This window comes from Microcaecilia unicolor, chromosome 10 (genome assembly GCF_901765095.1).
Source record: "Microcaecilia unicolor chromosome 10, aMicUni1.1, whole genome shotgun sequence".
Taxonomy (NCBI): domain Eukaryota; kingdom Metazoa; phylum Chordata; class Amphibia; order Gymnophiona; family Siphonopidae; genus Microcaecilia; species Microcaecilia unicolor.
In genome coordinates, this window is record NC_044040.1 from 53,031,142 (window position 1) to 53,056,113 (window position 24,972).

The 24,972-nt window shown below is 38.9% G+C and overlaps 1 protein-coding gene across 1 annotated transcript in view; it reads left to right on the top strand.

Moving 5' to 3' along the window:
• Nucleotides 1-24,972, top strand: part of ANKRD26 (ankyrin repeat domain 26) — a 315,986-nt gene that overhangs the window by 280,665 nt on the left and 10,349 nt on the right. The window contains exons 31-37 of the mRNA XM_030216173.1: nt 1,915-1,992; nt 5,286-5,420; nt 5,575-5,687; nt 5,934-6,078; nt 12,133-12,414; nt 14,816-15,051; nt 15,531-15,783. Of these exons, the coding sequence (XP_030072033.1) occupies nt 1,915-1,992; nt 5,286-5,420; nt 5,575-5,687; nt 5,934-6,078; nt 12,133-12,414; nt 14,816-15,051; nt 15,531-15,783 (1,242 nt within the window). The remainder of the gene's footprint in view (nt 1-1,914; nt 1,993-5,285; nt 5,421-5,574; nt 5,688-5,933; nt 6,079-12,132; nt 12,415-14,815; nt 15,052-15,530; nt 15,784-24,972) is intronic.

Consider the following 24,972-nt stretch of genomic DNA (forward strand, 5'->3'; position numbering starts at 1 on the left):
ACTTTAGTAAAATGGCCCTCATAATTTGTCCCAGAAAAATTGCTCACAGAGAAAGCAGTCACAAATAATCCTGGCTTTTAATTTTTTTAATAGGCAATAACGAAAGCAATAATTACTCCATACACTACTCAGCAAACCCTATTGATAATTTTAATCTATAGGGTTTGCCACATTGAGCCTGCAAATAGGTGGGAAAATGTGGGATACAAATGTAACAAATAAATAAATAAAATTATAATGAAAGTAGAACTACCCAGTAGCTAAGCACAAACCCTGTGCACATGCGTTCAGTGTGCAGATTCATCCGGAGTGCTCTTCTCATGTTAGCACACATTTGTTGCATTGGGCCTATTTACATGCTATTTCTTACTGCATAGGAGAGAAACATTTTTGTGTTACCCTTGCATTAGGAAACTGAATGCTGAGCTTTACCACATGAATCTGACTCAAAGTTAATGCCTCAAGGCTTGAATTCTCTAAGTTTATGTTTAAAAAGCCAACAGGAAATGTCATTATTCAGATTTGTAATGCTTTTATCTTGGTTCTTAGGGACGTACACTAACAATTGTGTGTCATTTGCAAACATGAAACATTTAGTGCCAAACTGATCAATCACATGGGCAGGCTATGCAAGGTACAGATGGAATAAAACCAGGGATAAATGGGGCCCCACACTTTCCAGGGAGGAACTTGGAAGACCTTCCCAAAATGTTCCTGGGGTCTACTGAGAGTGATTTTGGATGCTCATGTAATCTTTAACACGCAAATTTCTAGTCTAGTAAATAAATCTTTTTTTTTTTACACTCTTAGACAATTGCATACTGTTTATCTTCTGAACCAGACTGCATTCCACCTTCTAATTCCTTAATTTTTACATTTAGACTACTGCAATTCCCTGTATCAAGGATTGACCTAGGTTCAATTAAGATGACTTCAACTTGTCCAAAATACTTCCATCAAATTTCTTTATGTGCCAAAAAATTTCACCTCACTCTTTGTCAAGGAACACTGACTTCCAAAAGCTTACTATATTCATTTCAAGACTCTTGTGCTGGCATATCAGTCTTCTACTCTGGCTAGCCACCGTTCCTTTTCTGATTCCTTACAATCCAATTCATACCTCTTCACCACCCATCAGGGCATGATCTATTTGTTCCTCTATATGGTTAAGGTTTGTTTCTCTTTTGTATTCTCCTGGAATTTACACTCTTATTTATTGAGGGTCTGTTTTTACAGTCTGTTTTATCTTTTTTTTCTGCTTTACTATGTTCTCTCTGGTATTCTAGGGACCTAGCTGTGTGCCAGCCCTGATAATATCTGGGACTGAGTTACCTTTCGCCCATATGTTCTGCTATTTGCTCATGACTTTCAGGTTTGTGGCCACTAGCTGCACTGATGCTACCTGGCGGTTCAGCACATGCTTCTAGCCTTGCTCATGTTGGGGGTGGGGGTGGGGGGTCCAGAGGGCTGTCTGACTGGTTTGGTATGACTAGTGAGTTGTGCTTTATTGGTTAGAGCAACTGTTTGGGCACCTGACTTTGTGGGTTCAGCTCCCACTATTGTATATTATTGTTTGCACTGTTGGAAGATCCTTTCTTTATCTGGTGTGCTACATTAGGTGCTCATCTCCTGTCATTCCTGAGTTAGGTAGTGAAGCACTGTGTGTTGAGCTGTTATGTTCCCCGTAGCACCATACATGCTGTCGAAGATGTTTGCATATTTACAGAAAAACTCATAGCTGGATTTTTGCCATTTATGTGTGTGTGTGTGTGTGTGTGCATGCATACACATGTATATGAAGGTATTCTAGTCATTCACACACATTGCATTGTAAATGTTAGCACCTTCTTTATAGAATTATCTCCTAGTGACTACTAAATGCTTCTCTATATATTTATTTTTTTATAATTGTAGGTTTGCAATCGCTTTGAAGATCTGATAACAAGCTTGCAAGCAGCAAAGATTGGTTTAGAAGACCAACTGAATCAACAGGTAGCATAAAAAACATTGTTTATGGCTGTTGATCATTAGCGATGAATCAAGGAGATTGAGAAATGTGCTACTCAAAACTTGCTATTTTAAATTGCTTTTATTTGTGCGTGATTGCTATGATTACAGTGGAAAAGAGCTTTCAAAATTATATTAATTAAATGAAAGAAGATAACTATAAAATTTTCTCTTTCTAAATTGTATAAAATTAATGCCCCTTATGGGTTTATTTTGCTCATGTTTAACCCTATGTGCTTTGTTGATGTGCTGTTGTGGTATTTATCATAGAATCTAACCTAACTATAATGCTATCTGAAATGCAGGAAACATCTTAAGTGCATTTATTTCAGCAGACATTCACCTAGGTGTTTTTATGTGATTTTCTGGGTGGCCAGTAGAAATTGTAGGTTTTGGATGGATTTTGTATTTTAAGGGAGGAATGAATTTAATTAGGAAGGGAAGTATTGTCCATGGTAGAGAGTGAATGGCCAGGGTTACAGAGTGGCCAACATTTTATTGTATTAATATGGTGTTGATTTATCAGAGGCTCAGAAGGAAATGCAAAGAACAACTCACAAAAAAAACTCCAGACCGCCCAAAACACAGCAGCCAGACTGATATATGGTAAAACACAATTCAAAAGCGCTAAACCTCTTCGAGAAAAGCTGCACTGGCTCCCAATCAAAGAACGGATCATCTTCAAAATCTGCACTTTAGTCCACAAAATCATTTACGGCATAGTCCCAGGATACATGACGGACCTCATTGATCTACCAACTAGAAACAGACTCTGATCAGCACGATCATACCTAAACCTACATTACCCAAACTGTAAAGGGCTAAAATACAAAACAACTCACGCATCTAGCTTCTCCTACATAAGCTCACAACTATGGAATGGACTCCCGTATGCAGTGAAAACAATACATGACCACCTAAACTTCAGGAAATCATTGAAAACCCACCTCTTCAAAAAACCCACCGATCCAACATAAATCCCCACACCCATCATCACAACGTAATCAATGATCGTACTGGACAATTTACTATCCTCTTCCCCCTCGACCCTATGACGCCTGATACACTTCAACCTCATGTATTTGTTATCAACCGTAATGGCAAACGCCTTTACAATACTTTGTAATCCACATTGAGCCTGCCAAATAGGTGGGAAAATGTGGGGTATAAATGTAACAAATGAATAAAATTAATTTTTTTATATTATTTCTTTGGATTTTGCTCACACCTTTTCCAGTAGTAGCTCAAGGTGAGATACATTCAGGTACACTGGGTATTTAGCGCTGGACTGGCACCTGCATTTACAAGCACACTATGCTCAGAGGGAAACACGCACTGAAGGACAGCACAATGAACATTCAAGTGTAGTCAGAAGATGCAGTGAGGAAATTTCCTATTCCCTCCAATGCACAGTGAACAGTGCAGGTAAAAAGGGTGCCCTTACCGCTGCAAAACCTACGCCAGCTCTGAGCTGGCATTAGGTGTCTGCACAGGTAGGCTCCTACATAGCACAGCCCTCCCTCTTCCTGTTCACCAAGCTCTTCCTCAATATAAATTATTTAAATCTGGGCACGACAGCAGGAATGACATCATCAGCCATTAAGGTATGTTGTAAAAACAATTTCTTTTTAAAATCTAAACTACTGGCTGACCTTCTTTCTGTGAGTTTCTCGTGTCTCTGTAGCACAGCATCATTCCCTCCCTCCCTGCCAGAGAGAGAGGCAGCAAGAGGACAGGCTTAAAAAGATCCTAGGAATAGTGGCTTAGTTACTCAACCAGCCTGGAGAGATAAAGCTCTCTGCTGAATTTGAGTTTTACAAATCAAACGTTGGAGCAACCTTACCTGCACTAGATGGGAAACTGCAGTTAGTGCCTCCTCCCCTTAGCCATGCAGGGCTCCCTCTTGTGCACATATGCTGGGCATGTTATTATTATTATTAGCATTTGTAAAGCGCTACCAGACGCACGCAGCGCTGAACACCTGACACGAAGAGACAGTCCCTGCTCAAAAGAGCTTACAATCTAAATAATACAGACAGACAAGACAGTTACGGGTGAGGGAAGTAATGGGTGAGAAGGAAGGACAGGACAAGGGGGAAGGCAATTGAGTATGGCTAGGAGCTAAAGACATGCCATTAGCGTTGAGCATTGGAAAGTTCTTTTTGCGGCGCTGTTTTGTACAGCACTGGAGTTTTGAGCATCGGGGCCTGAGTGACTATTGATTGAATAAGATGCCTCAGCAGGGAATGAACTACTAGTATATTCCAGGAATGGATAGGTCTGAGACTACTTTTTTAACAAGCAGCTGATTGTTTTATGTTATTGGATTGTATTGGTGATAATGTAATAATTGTGGTGTGAAGTGCCTGTTCATGAGATGATTGCTCTATAATAATATTGCATTGTTTTATGAGTGTTCATCGTAAACTGCTTAGAATTGTAGACAGTTCAGTGTATAAATGTATTAAATACTAGCAACATATCTAACATTCTTTCTAGGTTATACCTGAACCCTTGGTGTTGGAAGGGTAATTTGTAGTGAACTAGTAATGCTTGAAGGTTCATGTTACAGTACTTTGGATAAGGTGATTTTCAAAGGAAAGCAGATACTTGCAGTTGTTACAAGGCATGTAGGGTAAGCTGGAATAAAGCAGGCACAAGGGTTTTGAAAATGAAATCGGTGTTTACTTTCTCTGGCCTACCCCTCCCCCTTCCTCTCTTCTCTATAGGGAGAAGTATGAATGCTGTCCATAGTGCCTGTACTTATACTTGCAAAGGTCCTGAGGCAATGTTCAGAGGTTTTCTCCATGAGTAAACAAACATTTAGTGGCAGAGAATCCCTTGAAAATGGCCTCCTGTGTTGGCCATGCAACTGGCTGATCAGATGGTTTCTCACATTAATTGTAATTTTAGAGCTATGCTTTTGAAACCCTAAAATAAAAATAGTATGTAAATGTGTTTTTATTCATGATTGTAGCCTGCTTTGGGGGCAGAGCTCTGGAAAAAAATAGAATGTAAATTATATTCAGTCTAAATTAAAGGCAATTCTCAGTTGTGAGGATTGAAGGGGGAAAGTACAAGCCCATGGATGTGTCAAGGGATCAGGCTTCTTCAGTGTCCTGGTTTCCATTTCTTTCATAATGATAGGAGTACCTGTATGCCTGATTCATTGAAGATGAGGAAACCTACTTGTGATATCATAGAAACATTTAAAAGGTCTCCCCTTGCAGTCTTACTTAGAGCTTCTTTTGTTATGTTTTTGATATGCCATCCATTAGGTACATAAACAAACTGTGCTGTCACAGAGTGCACAAGATTCACATAATTTGTGGGAAGAAGAGTTAAAGTCAAGATCCAGGTTGGGAATCCGCCTTACTCAGCTGGATAGAGAGAAGACAGAGTTGGTAGATCAGGTAATGTGATCCTTAAAACAGTGGATGACAGTCCTGTTTTGATCTTTCATGAAGCAAAGACATTGGAAAAGTGATTTTCCCCTACAAGTTTGTTGTTTAAAATTCTACCATGGGAGAATAAGTTATGGATCGATTAACTGATCCCTTTTTAAAGTTTGAAGGTGAAAGAAAAAAAGTGAAGAAGCTAGCTGAACTAAAGCGATCATTGGAGGCCCGACTGGACCAAGAAATAAAAAGAAATGGTGAACTGCAGAAAGAAACTAACGGGTATTGTTTGATTTTTCTTGGTGTTCATACAAATGATTAAACCAATCTGATAGGAATTAACTTCAAAATCAGTGCAGTAATACACACCTAATAAAAATCATGCAATATATTTTATAATATAAGCCAGTTTCTTTGTGATTATTTTCCTAGAGGCCGTATCATATGATGTTTTGCAGTGCAATGATCATGGCAAATAGTGCTCTGTTTAAACACATGATGTATTTTTATTTTGTATATGTATCACAGTTTGAAAAAACTCTTAAAAAATGCAAAAAAGAAGATGAAAGAGTATGAGAGTGGAGAGTTTGTATCCCAGCGGAACACTTTCCAAAGTGATCTGAAAAACAAACATTTTGAAACTGAAAGTCAAATTAGCAGGTTAAAAACAAAGGTATGTTATTCAATTACACTCTGTTCATCAATATAATATTGTATATTTTTGAAAACCTAATAAACAGATTATTAAAAAGAAAAGCAATGTTTTTAATTTCAATTTAAGATACTTGATGCTGATGTTTTGCTTGTGTTTCTAGAATGATGATTCTGAAAACAACAGTGTTGTCATCTTATTCTACTTATATATGTAGAAATAAATATCAACAAAGAAAGTGTCAGTGATATATTTTTGCTAGACTGAGTCAGTAGTTTGGGGGCAATCAGCAAAAGCTTTTACATGAGGTAAATTATTATTGTTGATTAGTTTAATATACTATTTCTAATTGAAGCAATTTGAAACGGTTTACAATACACAAATAGAAGAAAGAAAGGAACACTATAAATTGATAGGAAAGAGCAATCAAACCAAAGAACATTCAAGCAAAATAGAGCCAGCCGTACAACATTCATCATACCTTATAGTTATGTGTTCTTCTTAACTTACATCCATTTACATCTGATCATTGTTCAGAGACCATCTCACCTGTCACAGGAGCCAAATGATAAAATACTAGTTGTCAAATGCTAACTGAAAGAGTAGGTCTTTAAGGATGTAATTTGATTATTGCCCTGCTGCTATATGTGGTAAAAGTATGCAGATTTTTACTTTTAACTGCATGGAAAAAAAGGAGAGTTAAAATATGTTGAGAGAGTGGAGGAGTAGCCTAATATTGTGTATAGTGGGCTGCAAACCTGAGGAATAGAGTTCATTTCCCATTGCAGTTCCTTGAGACCCTGGCCAAGTACAAATCTTAGATTGTGAGCCCACTAAGGACAGAGAATTTGCCTGAATACAATACATAAACTGCTTTGATTATAACACCAGAAAGGTGGTGGTAAATAAATAAATAATCTTCAAATCTCAATGCATACCATTACACAGGCGCATGGCACCTACTTCCATGCAGGTGTAAAGTACTCAGCTACAAACATACCTGAATTGTCCATGGGAGCTATATTTTCAAAGGAAAGTGCTGGGGTTTCAATAGTGCCTTCCCTATGACTAGCTTTCAATGCTTCAATCAGTGCAAAACAGTATTATAGAGTAAATTGGGTTGAAGAAGAAGTTACCTGCCTGGGGGTCTTTCCAGCCATGACTCTTCTTTAAATCTGATTGTTCTGAAATAACCAAATTGATTTTAACATATATAATGATCCTTAATTCATTTTACATTGTCCTGATAAGAGGGAGTGTAGTTCTCAAAAGCTTAGTCACGTGGGGCCAATATTGAGCCAGTGTGGTGACTCAAGGTATGTGAATTAGTGTCATTTCTGTGTTAGTTCACTTTAAAGGTAATAAAAGAAATTTAGAAAATGAATTTCATTTATTTTTTTTATATTTCATTTATATTTTCTTTCTATTTATTAACTTTAAAGCAATCCCCACTGTCATCATTTAACTTAATATATGCAGCGTCACTATAGGTGGCTTTGCTGAATATATGAGTAGTATGATTACCATGCCAGCATTATCCATTTGGTTTAAGCCTGCTAATTGACAAGCCTAAACTAAATGAACAATTTATCCAGATACTGGGTATGTTGGCCGGGGGGGTGGGGGGGTGGAATTGTAGACATGGCTTGTGTGTGTGTTTGTGTTGAGGGGATGTACAGTGGTGGAAATAAGTATTTGATCCCTTGCTGATTTTGTAAGTTTGCCCACTGACAAAGACATGAGCAGCCCATAATTGAAGGGTAGGTTATTGGTAACAGTGAGAGATAGCACATCACAAATTAAATCCGGAAAATCACATTGTGGAAAGTATATGAATTTATTTGCATTCTGCAGAGGGAAATAAGTATTTGATCCCCCACCAACCAGTAAGAGATCTGGCCCCTACAGACCAGGTAGATGCTCCAAATCAACTCGTTACCTGCATGACAGACAGCTGTCGGCAATGGTCACCTGTATGAAAGACACCTGTCCACAGACTCAGTGAATCAGTCAGACTCTAACCTCTACAAAATGGCCAAGAGCAAGGAGCTGTCTAAGGATGTCAGGGACAAGATCATACACCTGCACAAGGCTGGAATGGGCTACAAAACCATCAGTAAGACGCTGGGCGAGAAGGAGACAACTGTTGGTGCCATAGTAAGAAAATGGAAGAAGTACAAAATGACTGTCAATCGACAAAGATCTGGGGCTCCACGCAAAATCTCACCTCGTGGGGTATCCTTGATCATGAGGAAGGTTAGAAATCAGCCTACAACTACAAGGGGGGAACTTGTCAATGATCTCAAGGCAGCTGGGACCACTGTCACCACGAAAACCATTGGTAACACATTACGACATAACGGATTGCAATCCTGCAGTGCCCGCAAGGTCCCCCTGCTCCGGAAGGCACATGTGACGGCCCGTCTGAAGTTTGCCAGTGAACACCTGGATGATGCCGAGAGTGATTGGGAGAAGGTGCTGTGGTCAGATGAGACAAAAATTGAGCTCTTTGGCATGAACTCAACTCGCCGTGTTTGGAGGAAGAGAAATGCTGCCTATGACCCAAAGAACACCGTCCCCACTGTCAAGCATGGAGGTGGAAATGTTATGTTTTGGGGGTGTTTCTCTGCTAAGGGCACAGGACTACTTCACCGCATCAATGGGAGAATGGATGGGGCCATGTACCGTACAATTCTGAGTGACAACCTCCTTCCCTCCGCCAGGGCCTTAAAAATGGGTCGTGGCTGGGTCTTCCAGCACGACAATGACCCAAAACATACAGCCAAGGCAACAAAGGAGTGGCTCAGGAAGAAGCACATTAGGGTCATGGAGTGGCCTAGCCAGTCACCAGACCTTAATCCCATTGAAAACTTATGGAGGGAGCTGAAGCTGCGAGTTGCCAAGCGACAGCCCAGAACTCTTAATGATTTAGAGATGATCTGCAAAGAGGAGTAGACCAAAATTCCTCATGACATGTGTGCACACCTCATCATCAACTACAGAAGACGTCTGACCGCTGTGCTTGCCAACAAGGGTTTTGCCACCAAGTATTAGGTCTTGTTTGCCAGAGGGATTAAATACTTATTTCCCTCTGCAGAATGCAAATAAATTCATATACTTTCCACAATGTGATTTTCCGGATTTAATTTGTGATGTGATATCTCTCACTGTTACCAATAACCTACCCTTCAATTATGGGCTGCTCATGTCTTTGTCAGTGGGCAAACTTACAAAATCAGCAAGGGATCAAATACTTATTTCCACCACTGTAGATTCCTTGTTCTGTCCTCCTGCACTCACTCTCTCTCTCTCTCCCTCCCACCTTTCCCTGTCATGCCCTCCCTCTCCCTTGTACTCTTTCCCATGATGGATGTGTATATGTATTGGTAGCACGGGTATGGTGTATGCAGCTGTGGGCATATCATTTATTTTTATTTATTCATGGCATTTATACCCCACATTAGCCCAAAATAGACTCAAGTTCAATGTGGCTTACAAACAATAAAGTGAATAAAACATAATAATGTACAGAATATAACACAAATTACAATAAGTTCAAGAAGCAAATTAATACATGTGCAGTAAGTAAGCAGGGATTTCGACTATCTCAAGGACAAACAATTAAGGGTGGATGGGTGAGAGCATAATTAGGCAGGACTAGATGGGAAATGAGACTAAGAAAAGGGTGTGGGTAAAATTCAAATAGAGTTCTTTGTATTCAGAAGGGCCAGACTGAAGAAATGTGTTTTTAGATAAAAGTAAATTTACCGATATGCTTCTCTTTTCCATGCACTCTTCCCCCTTCTCCTGCTATACAACTTTGCACTTTCTACTTTCCCTGTATTCCCTTTCACGCCTCCCTTCCCCTCTCTTACCTTTTACTCTTTTCCTACCTTCCCAGCCTTTGAGCATGCTCCCAATTTCCCTCCTCTGTCTCTACTCACCTCTCCCCCTTTCCCTCCTTTTCTCCCCTCCTGCCTCTCTACCTCATCCCTTATGCTTCACCCCTCACCATGTCTTCCTCTCCTTTCTTTCTGCCTAACACTACCCTTCCCTTATCCTCTGCCCATTGTTTATCTCCTCCTCTGTAGCCCTACCCTTTCCCTTGTGCTCTTTTCCTTTCTTTCCTCATTAACTCCTCCTCTTCCCTTATGCTCCTTCCTTCTTTTTCTGCTTTAGCTTTTCCCTTTCCCTTCCCTTGTGCTCAGCCCTCTCACTCACCCTCTTTCACTGTACAGCTCTGCCTCCTGCTGGTGGGACCCGGGGACTCTCACTTGCTTTCTCTCTTCCAGCCAGAGGGGACCCACAAACTCTCACTGGCTTTTTGGTCTCACCTCTCCTCTCTCTTTCTGCCAGCAAAATCCAGGGACTCCCAGCTTTTCATCATCACTTCTCTTCTCTCCCTGACAGTGGGACCTAGGGATCCCTTCCCTCTATTCAGCATCATCCCTTCTCGCTGGAACCCTAGTTTCATATAGGTCATTCTACAAACATTGATAGAAGCCTGAAGGTATTCTAAAGAATGTCAGCACAAATTTTAAAAATGTCTAGTACATTTTGCAATGAATGTTTAACAGTATTGAATGGCATTTTCAAAAGGATGTCCAACTCAGAATAGAGATATCCAAGTCAGAACATCACAAATGAACATCTATCCCACATGTATTTTAGATCAGGATAGAGCCTGATGTAAAAAAAAAAAAACAAAAAACGTATGAGATGGATGTCCATGTGCTGGAAACATCCAACATGAACATCCGTTTTACAGACTGATATGTCCTGTGCAAAATGAAGGACATGAACGTACCTCTGTTGCCACATAGATGTCCATCTTTGAAAATGCACATCCATGTGGAAGAATAGCTTAAAGCTAAAACAATTAGCTGAGAGACAGAGCAGAGATCCCGAGGTTGCTGGTTCAAATTCCACTGCAGCTTTTTGTAATTTTTGTTTCTCCACCCCCCCCCCTCCCATTTTTTTAAATTGACAGAAAAATACCTCATGTTACGCCTATTATCTCCATTCAGTGAAGAGCTGCTTAATCAGAGTACCTTTCTGTAACCTGGACGTGACAAGTATCAGGTCTAAATATGGATGTTCATCTTTGTAGACTTGGGCATCTCTTCCTCTTCTTTAACTGGAGCTTGGGCATTCATATTTTGGGACCTCCCTAGTCCCACCCAAAACATGCTCAGACCACATCCCCTTGCCATATGGATGTACTATAGTATTAGACATCCATATCCTGCCTTTGTAATATTGGGATTTGGATGTTCATGCAATATGAACATCTAAATGCCAGTTTTCAGATGCCCAAAACACGAAGAGCTTTGAAAATAAGCTCCATTCTCTATCAGTATGCAGTGTGGAACAGAACTGAAGTATACAATATAGTTTGTAGGATTTGTTTTAGATTGTAAATTCATTTCTGGACTACCAGGTTTGCAAATGCTTTATGGGTTCCTGCCAGGTATCTGTGACCTGGATTAACCTTTGTTGGAAACAGGGTACAGGGCTTGATGGACCTTTGGTCTCAACCAGCATTCCAGTCCACATGGTCTTAAGGATTATTGGGTTTTTCAGTTCCACTGATGACTGTCTACAATTTTTGTATCTTATAATAAATTCAAATTTATACAAGTTGTTATAGGCATGATTTATTTTTTACTAGTTTGATTTACCATAACTTTTCCATTTTGTTTTGTGTGTATATATATATATATATATATATATAGATATATATGTGTGTGTGTGTGTGTGTGTATATATATATATATATATGCTGTGTGGAACATGGCCCTGGGCAAGACACTTAATCCTCTATTGCCCTAGGTTAAAAAAAATAGATTGTTAGCCCAGTAGGAACAGAGAAAGTACCTGCATAGAATATGTAACTCACTTTGGTTGTAACACAAAAACACATTATATCAAGTCCATGACCCTTTGCCAGTTTTAAGTACATTTACCTTAAGAAAGGTATCTCCATACATATATATGTAAACAGAAATCTGCAGAATTGGTATATGTTTAAAAACCTAAAACATTAATAGCTGTTTATTTATTTTAACTATATAGGTGGATGAACTTTCACAACGTTTGGAGACAGAATCATCAAAATCTGCACAGTTAGAATCTTCAAATTGTGACCTGCAAGAACAGTTGTCTTCTATGAACATTTTGCACAAGAATCATGAAAAGAGCAAACATCAACTGGAAGAAGAGGTGGCTAATCTCAAGCGCCATGTAGAAACAAACATGATGGATCATAATCAGATGGACCAATATAGGAAAGAGATTGAACAACGAGCAAGGCAGGAGATAAGACAAAAATTGGAAGAAGTCAATCTGTTTTTGCAGGTTAATTTCCTTTATTTTACATGTTTCACAGTTCTATTAACACAAAATTTGAGGTTGGGAGAATTCTGTTTTTCAGTGTGATAAAAATTTAGAGGGAGGGGCATTTTCGATATGACATCCAAATCCGATTTTGGACGTTTTGCAAAAAAAATTTCCAAAAATCCATTCCAATACATGGTCATTTTTGAACCAGAAAAATGTCTTTTTGGTTCAGAAATTGCCCTATTTTAGACGTTTGTGCGCTCAGTATGTCTTTCTTTTAGGGCCATTTTCAAACAAAAATGTCCACGGCAAAAACACAGAAAAACAAGCCATTTTGATGTCTGGGGGCCAGTAGTCTTACTAGGTGGGCCACACATACACCTGAGTAGAACAGTGGGGCAGCCTAGAAGGCACTGCTGTGAACTTCACATAAAAGGTCCCAGGTATATATCCCAGGTCTTGCTTCTCTTGTAATTTTTGAGATCTCTGCAGCTTTCAACCTTGGGAATCACTCCCTTCTCTTGTCAAGGCTTTCTGCGATTGGGATTTCTGACACTGTGTATCGATGGTTCTCCTCTTTTTTTTTCTCCACTTGTTCTTTTGGCTAGTCTCATACAGTCCTTCAATATCAAATTTTATGTTTATGCTGACAACATTTTGTTAGTTTATCCAGTTTCACCACTAAACATAGATCTGCAACCTTCACAAAATTTTCTCTCAGCAATAGCTGATTGGCTTTTTAGCAATAATCTGAAGCTCAACCCAGAAAAAACTACGACTTGCTGGATATCTGGTCCTCTTCTATCTCCATATCATGTTCTGTTCTTTTCAATATACCTATTGTTCCAGTTTCCTGCTTTTGTTATCTAGGTGTCTGGATTGACTTTCAACTCACCTTTTCTAAGCCCATCTCAGAGGTGATCAGGTTAGGCTTCTCAACTCTATGTTCATTACGGACTATCTGTCCTATGCTTGATTTTCAATCATTGCATACTTCACGGTTTACTTATTTCCCTTGTGAACTACTGCGATGTGGTCTATGCTTGATTACCTCAATCCCAAATCAAAAGACTCAAAACACTTCAAAGCTGTGCTGCTCGCTTCCCCTGCAACGCCAGCAGGCTTGACCATGCTTCTCCTTTGCTACTTAGACTGCACTGGCTCCCCATGAAGTTCTGTTTTGCTTCTAAATTCTTGTGTTGTACACAAAGTATATTATTCTGGGAATCCTTTGTAGCTCTCAAATTTAGTCATGCCTTACACCCCTGCTCAGCAACTCAGGTCCCTGGATTCCAACAGATTGTTTATACCCAACCCTAGACGTATCACACATATAGTCACCAGTCATTCAGCTTTCTCCTATCTGGCACCTTCCCTTTTGAACAGTCTTCCAGGAATGATATGTTCTGAACAATCCTTTAAAAGGTTTAAAGCTTTTCTGAAAGCCCATTTCTTTCAGCAGGCCTTCTGTTAATGTTCCTAGTGTCTTTAATCGCTGGTATGACTCCTGGTTTTTAGCTTTATTTTCTCCCCCCCTTTGGATGAATGACCTTGGGTGAGTGTTAGTTCTCTATCCTATTTGACTCTGATGTTCCTTCCTATTTTTTTTATGTGCTCGTTTTATTATAAACCTCTTAGATTCTTCTATGTTGGTATTTGGTGGTATAACAAGTTTTTAATAAACATCATAACCACCTTATATTGTATAGTGAGTCCTCCAGGAATAGCAAAAAATTTACTGTACCCAACTGTACACCACTACAGTAGCCCTTATGCCTGAAATGTCACCTATATGTGGTTTCAGTAGGTATTTTGTGGTTTTTGGAGTACTCACACTTTCCACCAGAAGGTCCCCTTCTCTACAGTCCACTACACCAACCACTAGGGTATTCCAGGGACCTGCTGTCTGCTCTAAAAGGAATGACCATTATATATGTAGCTGTCATAGAGCCTGGTATGTGACCACTGGGGATTAAGGGGGAGTCATGCCTTTATCCCTCCAGTGGTCATATGGTTAGTTATGGGCATTTCTTTTGGCACTTAATTGTTATTGAAATGGGTCTAGCCAAAAACTTCCTATTTTTCACCTTTACGTTTTTGCAATGTTCTAGTATTGCAGAAAAATGTCCAAATAGTAAGCCCGCCCTAGTTCCACCCAAAACACGCCTCCAACATGTCCCCTTGAGATTTAGATGAACTACATAAAAAAAAGGTCCTAAAACTGAGTTTCAAAAATAGCAATTTGGACATTTTTGCAAAAAAATGTTCATTTGACATTTTATGGATGTTTTTCTGTTTCAAAAATGAGCCTCTTGCTGTCATGTTATCAAAACTTTGGTGTGAAAGATAATGTAAGTACAAGAAAAAAAAATTCAGATTTCTGGTGTTCAGCTTGTTAAATTGTGATAATTTGTTTTAGACACAGGCAGCCTCTCAGGAGGCATTAGAACAAATAAAAGCTAATAATGATGCGACATTAAGAAACCAACTGGAGCACCGAATTCAAGATTTAGAGTCTGAGCTGGGTCGAGTAAAAAGTGCACAGCAGGACAGTCTCTCTCAGAAAGAGTCAAGCCAGACAGAACTGGGACGGTACAGGGATCTTTACTCAGAAGAATTAAAACTTAGAAAATCTTTGGCAAACAAGTTGGATAGGTAAGTTAAAATATTGAAATGTCCTTTTTGTATCCGATTTATTAATATTTTATTTGTTCCTTTATCAGAAATGTAAATAGTATTTCATCTGTTTTAAATGTACCATACTAGAGAATCTTAAAGTAATGTACATCATCCAAAAAGCACACAAAAAAATCAAAATGAAATACACAGCACTTTCATGTATTTATAGGTTAGCAGAAGTTAGTGGGAAAGGTGTTTGATTAGCCTCTCCCTGAAGGTGAACAGGACTAAAAGAAGAATGTAAGGGTTCTAGTGCAGTCATTTTTTTAAAATATGTCCATAATTGCTTTCACATTGAAGGTGCAGTGTGTGTTGTATAGATCAGTGTAACAAATTCCTACATATATTTTTAGACGGTAGAATATAAAAAATGTAGAATGATGTGAAGACCTTTACAAGGCACTGTAAATGTTCTGTGCTGTTATGGAAGATGAACACTTCTCAACTTTTTACAGGGCAAATGAGAGGCTATCAGAAGCCAATTCTAAGCTTCTGAATGAGCACCAAAGGAGCAAGACGTTTGCAAACAATATTGTAAATAGAAGCCTTACTGCAAGTCCTGTTCTGGATGCAAGTCAGTTTGGAAATCTTGGCAATAATTTAACATTAAACAGAAATCTGGGACTTGGAGGAGGAGGAGGAGGCTTCTTGAGCTCAGTAGGAAATGCATTATCCTCAACCAACAGAGTAGAGGCCTATCTGGCAAAGGTAAGCAACTTTAACTGTATGACATCAAATGGCATAGTGTTTTAAGATAACACAACCCTTATTTATTCTGATGCTATCTGATCATAACATTTGTGCTTTTATTGTATTTGCACAAGTGCCGGTCTACTCATTGTTATAGTGATTAATGGTTAATAATTAGTTGTAAATACATTAGAAGATATGTAGGAGACAACTGAGACAGAATATAAACTTTGGTGGTAATATTCAGCCCATGACAATTAGTAATTTCTAAACACTGGCTGTTGCAATTTTTTTTTTATGCACAGATATTCAGCACTAAATTTCTGGTTATGAAACGGCCACCGGCACCTATCTGTGTACCAGTGATTGTCAGACTGGTACCTGGAGAACTACTTTGAGAAAGTTAGGACAGCCTTTTTGCTGAATATCACCACTAATCATGTAATTCCTATCTCCGCCTTATCTCTGCCCTGGCACTATCCAGATAATGCTGTGGCTGTCATTGAGAATTTTCAGCAGCAGCATCTAGGTAATACTGCTGAAAATTACCAGTTAATTCCGGTCAGCACTGTTTATCTGGGTAGCAGTTCCTGCTTCTCCAATAAATAGCTTTAAATATTGAGCCCTTTAAGTACAAAATAGTTATGCATATCCACATGTAAGTAAAACAAATGCTTGTGAAGCTTACTAATCTGTATCTTTAAAAAGAGTGGGGTTTTCTAATGTTAAAAACAAATCATGCAGCTTTAGTGGAATAAACGACTGCCTCATTTGTCATAGAAATTTGGCTTTCTGCTTGGTTTTTTTTCCCAGCTTCACATTATATCATCCTTGGATGTTATAGAATAAATGGTTCTTCTTTAATGACTCAGATTAGGTTGCGCACTTATAACTGTAAATATTAAAATATAGATTTAGGCTTTTCTGGCACTTGTAATTTCTGTCAAGGAGCAGACTTAAACTAAAGGGAGGGTACCAGCGCCGTCACCACACTATCTGTATATTCATCACCATTATCTATACAGATAGTAGCCCTGAAATATAAGGATTAAGTTAAGGGTGGCGCTGGTGACTGCTGGGTTAAGGAAATTCTTTGTTGCTGCTGAGGTGAACATTCAAAAAAGATTCAAAACTCAGCTCTTTTCTAAATATGTTAGATACTCAAAACAACTATAGTTTTACTGACAAGTCTTCGTTCTAAATGCTGCTTACCAGAGAGGTGGCTGAATTTAAAAAGACGCAGGCAGAGTAAAATTAGCCAATGATAGAGAAAAGGAGGGTCTAGAATTTTTTGTTGAGTCTGCTATACTGATAACATAGGACAGACCTAATGGCATTCTGCATCCATCTTTGGGAATATCAAGCATGGAAGAATGAAAGTGCTGCTATTTAAACGTGGTTCTACAAATCCCTGATGCAACAATGAAGCAAAAGGCTGGCCATCATCATCACAGATAACTTTTTCATGTGTTTCATTTGCTGTGCACAATGTAGGAAATTGGACAGCAATAGGAAGGTTTTTTAATGCAAATGAGGTAAATGCCTGTAAAGCCATCATGCAAAGTTTAAATAATATGGTTGGGCTCTAAGGCTTTTTCCTTCCTACTATCTATTTATCATATAAAAATAAAAGTGGACATTTCACAGTGACACTATTTGTATTGTTAAGTTTATATTCAAATGTTAAATATATATATGTAGGAAGAGTCTTCAGTTTTTAATAGTATTTAATCTCTTCTTTCCTCAAAATTTAATGGTGCTAACACATCAACTCCAGTAGCTGGGAAGAAAAGCTAGTGCAGGGCAGACTTCTACGAAAATAGCAGACAGAACAGAATCAAGAATGCAAATTTTATATCACAGTCATAGCATATGTTATGTTGGGCAGACTAGATAGACTATGCAGGTCCTTGTCTGTCGTCATCTACTATGTTACTATACATATGTTACTAAAATTTGGCAAGAATAGCTAGCTTGCGAAAGCTAACAAATATAGAAATACTGAGGAGCTGGCTTTACAAGCTGGAAAGAACAGGAGGAGGAACCACTAGTTGGGGTAAACTGCAGATGTGCTTCCTGCTTGCAAAGAAAGCATGATTTCTTTTTTTTTTTTTTCTTAAGAGTGCACTTAGAAGAAAGAGACTGAGGTTAAGTTAGCTGATTTTTGATGAGTCAGTTTGGGCCACGTAATCCTCCTGGTACAATTTGTGGTCCATTAGCTTGTATACAGGAAGTGGGGAGAGGAGGATGGGCCACCTCATGGAAAATTGTGGTAATCTGTTGTACTCTCAAAACATATGAGAGGTGATTTATAAGGTTTGCACATGGTTTTAAAAAAGGAGGCCATTTATACACATAAGTCATCCTACTCTTATGTTTGGTTTTTTTTGTTTTGTTTTTTAAAGGAAAGGTGCTCTATTGGACCATGTTTGCATCCAGTATGCAGAGATTTTGAAGAGGGCAAAGTTTGGGCAAACTTTAAAATTAGAAATGTATTTTCTGTTTTGCAATAGAAATATACATATATTTCAAAAGATTTCCCCTTCAGCATTTACAATCCAGAAAAAAAGCACAGCAGGCTCTCAAGAAAAAGGTACAAGGTGCTTTATTAGTGACCCGACACGGGCTATGTTTCAGCGTTAAACAGCGCCTGCCTCGGGTGTCAATTCAACAGCACAGCAAAATTATTTCAACTCTGAGAGTGATCACTTCACTCTTAGAATGGTGAACCATCAACTGGAAGTGGAATGGACTGCCATGAAAGCATGCCAAAAAAACTGCCAGCATTTAGTACATAAATGCCACACTGGGAAAAGACCAAGGGTCCATCGAGCCCAGCATCCTGTCCCCACACCTGATCTGAGCCACGTATAACTGTCAGCTGGCTGCTTTTTTGGGCCCGGGGTTTTGAGGAGTGATTGAGTGAGAAATTGTGCTTGTGTGTCTGATATTCAAAATCAAAAGAATTGAGTTTAGGATCTTTGCTCTTCAATTGGCTCTCCTTGGATGTGCAACTTTGCAAAATCCAGTAAGTAGGTTTCCACTTACTTGTATAAATGCCAGCACTTAAACATAGCCCTGAGAGAAGTTTTTTCTAATGTTTTGGTTGTTTTTTTTTTTTTTTGTAACATGGCTGGTCCCTCTATCTGTGCCACTAAATACTCATGTTTTTCCCACAACCTTATACATATTTTCAGAAAGCTCCATGCTTGGCAAGTCTTTTGTAAATAACACCAAAAATTGTAACTTCAATTTGGATGTCCCTTTTCCAATGTAGATTACCCATATGACATTGGTTTTGTAAATTTCCAGCAAATTGTATTTATTGATTGATTGGGATTTATTAACTTCCTTTATGAAGAAATTCACCCAAGGTCATGTACAGGAGGTATAGTTTAATAAAAAAAAACTTACAATTTTGTTAACAGCATAACAGTAGAAAAATAACCAAATATAAATATAATAAATTAGGTAAACTTGAAAACAGTAAATTGAAACCTAATAATAGAACTACTGTGAAACAGTATCAAAAATATACACATTTAACAGCACTGGAATTCAAATACCAGAGATATAACACAATGTTAGCATAATACAAATGAACACCTAAGCATGCATTAGAGCATTTAATTAACATAGATATGATGCTAAAGATTTTCTACAATATGGATTACCATATATCTGAGGGACCAAAAGCAGATATATGATGGGAACAAGGTGCGTGGTACAGGGTCAGTTGGGATAATTTGATGGTTAGTTAAACTTGAGGCAAGTTCGTTGTATAGTTAAGAAAGAGATAAGTATGTAGCAAGCTAGTCCAGGTGCAGAATTGAGAGTATAGTCAGTTGCCCTATGTATTAAAGGCTTGGGAGAAGAGCCAGGCTTTCACCTGATTCATGAAGTAGAGGTAGTCTCCAGTTATACATAGCCCCTCTGAGAGTAAATTCCAGAGCATGGGGGCTACTCATGAGAAAGTTTGCTGGCGGGTATCACATCGTACAATTTCTTTTGATGAAGGTACAGATAGTGATGATCCTTGAGAGGACCTTAGAAGTCTTAAAGGTGTGTAAAGGGCTAACTTCTTTAAGTATTCTGGCCCATTTTGTCTTAGGACCTTGAAAATCAAACATATAGAGTTTTAAATTTAGCCCTGTAAGGAACTGGTAGCTAGGGTAGCTTTTACAGGAAAGGTATGATGTGGTCACGCCACTTACAGCCTTCTGTTGTGCTGTAGCATTCTGAGTTAGTTGGAGCTGATACAAACTCTTTATGGTTTGACCAGTGTACAGGGCATTGCAGTAGTCTAGTCGTGATGTTATCATGGCATGGACCACTGTGATCAGACTCGTCTTCAGTATATGGAGAGAGAATTTATAGCTACCGTAGATGATAAAGGCAATTTTTGAAGGTTGTTTGAATTTGAGGGATCAGAGTGAGTAATGAGTCTAGCAGTATCCCAAGATTTTGGAGTTCATACTTCCCAAAAGGTATTTTGAAGTCGGGTATTTGTTCACTTGTGTTTGGTACCCAAAGAATCTCTGTTTTATTTGGGTTCAGGCAAAGTTTGTTGTTGTTTGCCCATTCATGAGTTGCGTTTAGGCAGGCAGTTTACTCAGAGCTGTGGGTAGATCTCGTTCAATGGGAATGAGTAGTTGCACATTGTCACAAAACACCTAGCCACCTGCCTGGGGTTACCCCGCAGCCACTTAGAGGGTCTATCCCCTGCACAGGTCACAACCACCTCTGGACGAGTCTCCCGCTCTCAAATTATCCCCAGTGATTTCTAGGTTACTGGAGGCCACATTCCCAGTGGTCCAACAGTTCCCAGAAAGCACTCACAGACCCAACACACAAACCACCAGGATTCTTTATCAGTCCAGACAGGCAGAGGCAATAAACAATATTTTGTTGTCTTAAAAATATATTGAACAATGAACAAAGAATGTGCAATCAGCAAACAATAACTGGTAACTGAAATATGGATCAATTATAGCACTAACTAAACATTTGTTTACTTCCTAAAAAGTACCTGGGAAGACCAAGAAATATGCTGTTCACAAATTATCAAGTATAACTGATCACAGGGTCTTAGCAAAGAGCTCCTGCTCTATTTTCTTCCTGGCTAATCTGGAGGCAAAACCAGTATGCTCTAAAGGAAATGAGCTCCTGGGCCAATCAGAGCCCAGTTAACAAGATTTCAAAAATATACTGCTTCTTCCTTCCTGTTTGTGTTAAACTAAAGAAAAGAACATTCAGTTCTCTGTAACAGCTTTACAGCAAAGAAACATCACCTGCAGATCAGCCCTTTGTGGGCAAAACACGGCCAGTGTCTGGCGATGCAAGAAGTTTATTTGCATGAATAAAAGTCCATATATACCTATTACCGATCTGCTTTTATCTTTTCCATCTTGGAGCTTGTGGATCAATTGCCTTTCTGTTTTTTTGGGACCTGTTGTATTTATTTACTTCTGTTCCACCTTTAATGTAAATTGTAAAGCAAATTATAATAATAAACTTCTGCATTCAGAAGGAGCTTACGCACAACTTGAAACAATACAGTAAGAGAATGACATCATAAAAAAATTTTGATCAAATAAAAAAAGGTTTTTAAAGATTTTCTAAAGTATGAACCAGTTTGCCATAAATCGACATGTAGGGTTTCCAAAACCTTATACTTTGAAAGTCAATTGATTTTTCTCTCATAGATTTATGATTTACTCCTTTCAGAGATGGGAAATCTAATATCAATCATTGCTTGTTTTCTGAATATAATCTCCTACTTGGAACAAGCAGTAACTAACTTACACTATCTAAATTTAGCCCAGATATACTTTTAAAAACTAAGAAAGTGAGTTTAAAATAAATCCGACTCTCAACTTTGAGCCAGTGCAGATCATTCAGTAATGGAGTAGCGTCAGTAAATATGTTTTATTTTCCTGCTCAGTCCCATTAGAATTTGGAATAGCCATGCTGCTTTCTATTTCGTCTTCACCGTATATATGTGCTTTCCTTTAATCTCTGTTTGTATCCTTACTGAATTCTCACTCCAGTTGCATGGCCATAAATTGGAAGAATATGAAAAGTGCACTCAAAGGGATATTTAAAATAGATCCTCAAAATTATTTTTCAAGCATTTATTTTTTTCTTCTAACTGTGCAAATTTAGTGGCAAAAAATGCTTGGCAATTGCATGAAACCGCTGCTTTAAGTAACCGCATCTCTATTTTTTGTGTTGTGTAACCCCTTGGTTGCTTACAAGTGCTGTGTACACCACACTGCTGCTCTAGCTATTTATATTGCAAATGTGGGTTCTCTTAATACAGAGTAAAAGATGAAAGCATTAGTTTGCCAGAATGTGGCTTATTATTCCTTTGCTGTTGGTTTTCTTTAAACATTTATTCACAATCACTAACTATGCTTTTTATCCCATTTCTAAAATTCAAAAGGCGCTAGTAATTTTGATGTGGGCTTGTCTGTCACAGACCATGGTGCTAAATAACAGTGAAACATATTTCAGTAAACTCTGAGGCTTATTTGTCATTTGTTATAAAATGCATAATTAGGAGTAACGTATACCCCAGCAGCAATTTCACAGAACAGCAGTTACAGCATATCAAATTATTTTTTTTCTCATTCTTAAGTCATTATCAGCTGTTCCAGGTTGGTGGGCACACTATTATAAGGACATTACTGTTTCTGACTCCTGTTGTTAACACATAATGGGAGCAGTTCTCTAACAGAGTGCTTCCAGTTAGTGTCCTGATAACTTATGACAAGAGCCTATTCTATAATGACACCTCATCACCCATGTCTTGATGCCTAACATTTACATGCCTTCAGTTACACCACCCATAACTGTGGCCATGTAAATATGGCAAGGACATGTATAACATACAATATTCTGTAAGTTATATGCATAACTGGAAGCTCTGCCCATGTGTACATCATCCTTGCAGTTATGTGCTGTAGCACTTAACATAGTAACATAGTAGATGATGGCAGAAAAAGACCTGCACGGTCCATCCAGTCTGCCCAACAAGATAAACTCATATGTGCTACTTTTTGTGTATACCCTACCTTGATTTGTACCTGTCCTCTTCAGGGCACAGACCCTATAAGTCTGCCTAGCACTATTCCCGCCCCCCAACCACTACTACTACTACTACTACTATTTAGCCCCGCCTCCCACCACCGGCTCTGGCACAGACCGTATAAGTCTGCCCAGCACTATCCCCGCCTCCCAACCACCAGTCCCGCCTCCCACCACCGGCTCTGGCACAGACCATATAAGTCTACCCAGCACTATCCCCGCCTCCCAACCACCAGCCCCGCCTCCCACCACCGGCTCTGCCACCCAATCTCGGCTAAGCTCCTGAGGATCCATTCCTTCTGAACAGGATTCCTTTATGTTTATCCCACGCATAGTAACATAGCAATGACAGTAGGTAAAGACCCGCAAGGTTCATCCAGTCTGCTGTCAACCTTAAAGTGTCTTCGCCTCTCCCTCTGAGTTACCCTCATAGCATATGATACAAATGTGAAATAAAATACACATACTTGTTCTTGATCTGTCCTTGATATTTTCAGATCACAAACTGTAGAAGTCTGCCCGGCATTACTTCACGACTGCTGGAGTTGTTGTTGAAGCCCACTCCAGCCCATCCAAATCTGTCTTTTCATAATCAGGTTACAGATTGTAGAAGTCTGCTCCATTTTGCTATATTTGGAACATAGACCATACAGATTTGCCCAGCGCTGGCCTTACTTCCCAACTACTGGAGTTGCTGTTTAAGCACCGCTAAATTTTGTTTTAATATCATCCTTTCTTCATATAGGGATAATTTATTTGTTTAAATCATTTAGAGTAGGGATGTCATCATATTTAACTACTCTCACTATTCTGTATTCACTTTCTCACGTAAAGATCATTGAACAATCATCGTATGGTCTTGCCTGGGCCTAGAGTTTCTCATTTAGAATCTGCTAGGCCCACTGCTTTTTATTTTGCAGCACAGCCCTTTGAAATTTGTTACTGCTTTCGATTCACAGCGAATTGTCTTTGAAAATTTTTAAAATAGCGGTTAAGACTTGGCTCTTTAAAGAAGCTTATGATACTATTTGATTGGTGTGGTTGGGATTTTGGTGTCCACCCTGTAACATTTAAAAATTGTATTCTTTTTGTTAGTGTGAATTTCATCTTTCCTATTATAATTGTAGTTCCATTCTATTAAATGTTATTAGTTTGTGAACCACCTTGCCCTGCTTGGTCGGTTAAGGCAGTACATTAAATTCTCAATCAGTAATTAAATCCCACACATTTTTGAATTCTATCACCATTTTTGCCTCCACCACCTTCCCCAGGAGGGCATTTCAGGCACCCACCAATTTCTCCGTGAAAAAAATACTTCCTGATGATACTCCTAAGTCAACTACCCTGTAACCTCAGTTCATGTCATCTAGTTCTACCACTTCTCTGTCTCTGGGAAAGATCTGTTTGTATATTAATACCTTTCAAGATTTTATACATATTCAGGTCTTCAAGTCTCTTCTCAGACATCTTTTGGCATAAACTTGGTACCATTTTGTCACTTTTCGCTGGACCTAAGTGAGACAGCCTCCAAAACTGAGAACATTGAGGAAAATATTCAGCTGGCGGCGGTGAGCATTTCTCTGTCTGCCAACGGCGTTATTCCCAGATATTCAATGCCAGGTAATGCCTGGGTTTCAGCATTGAATATGTGGTTTATGTGGCACAGGCTAACACAAAATGAATGGTTAAGTGAATATTCAGAACTTAGCTGACCATGGGTTGCCACATTTTTGCAGATTCCCTGGCTAGTTAAGTGCTGAATATTGACGTTTAACCAGCCGAGTGCCAATTTCACCCCCAGAACACCCGAAAAATAGCCAGATTTCACTTATGCGCTAGCTGCTAATTTTCAGCAATGATAACCAGTTAAGTGCTGCTGAAAATTAGCAGTCAGTGGCTGTTTCTGGTCAGTTAAATTGTTTTGAATATCGACCAGAATACTTCCAAGTAGGGCCTCACCAATTACTAGTACAGATGCATTAACACCTTCTTTCTTCTGTTAGTTATACATATCACTATGCAGCTTAGCATCCTTCTGGTTCTGGCCACCACTTTGTCACATTGTTTTACCACCTTGAGGTTCTTGGGCATTATCACCCAAAGTTCTCTCTCCTAATC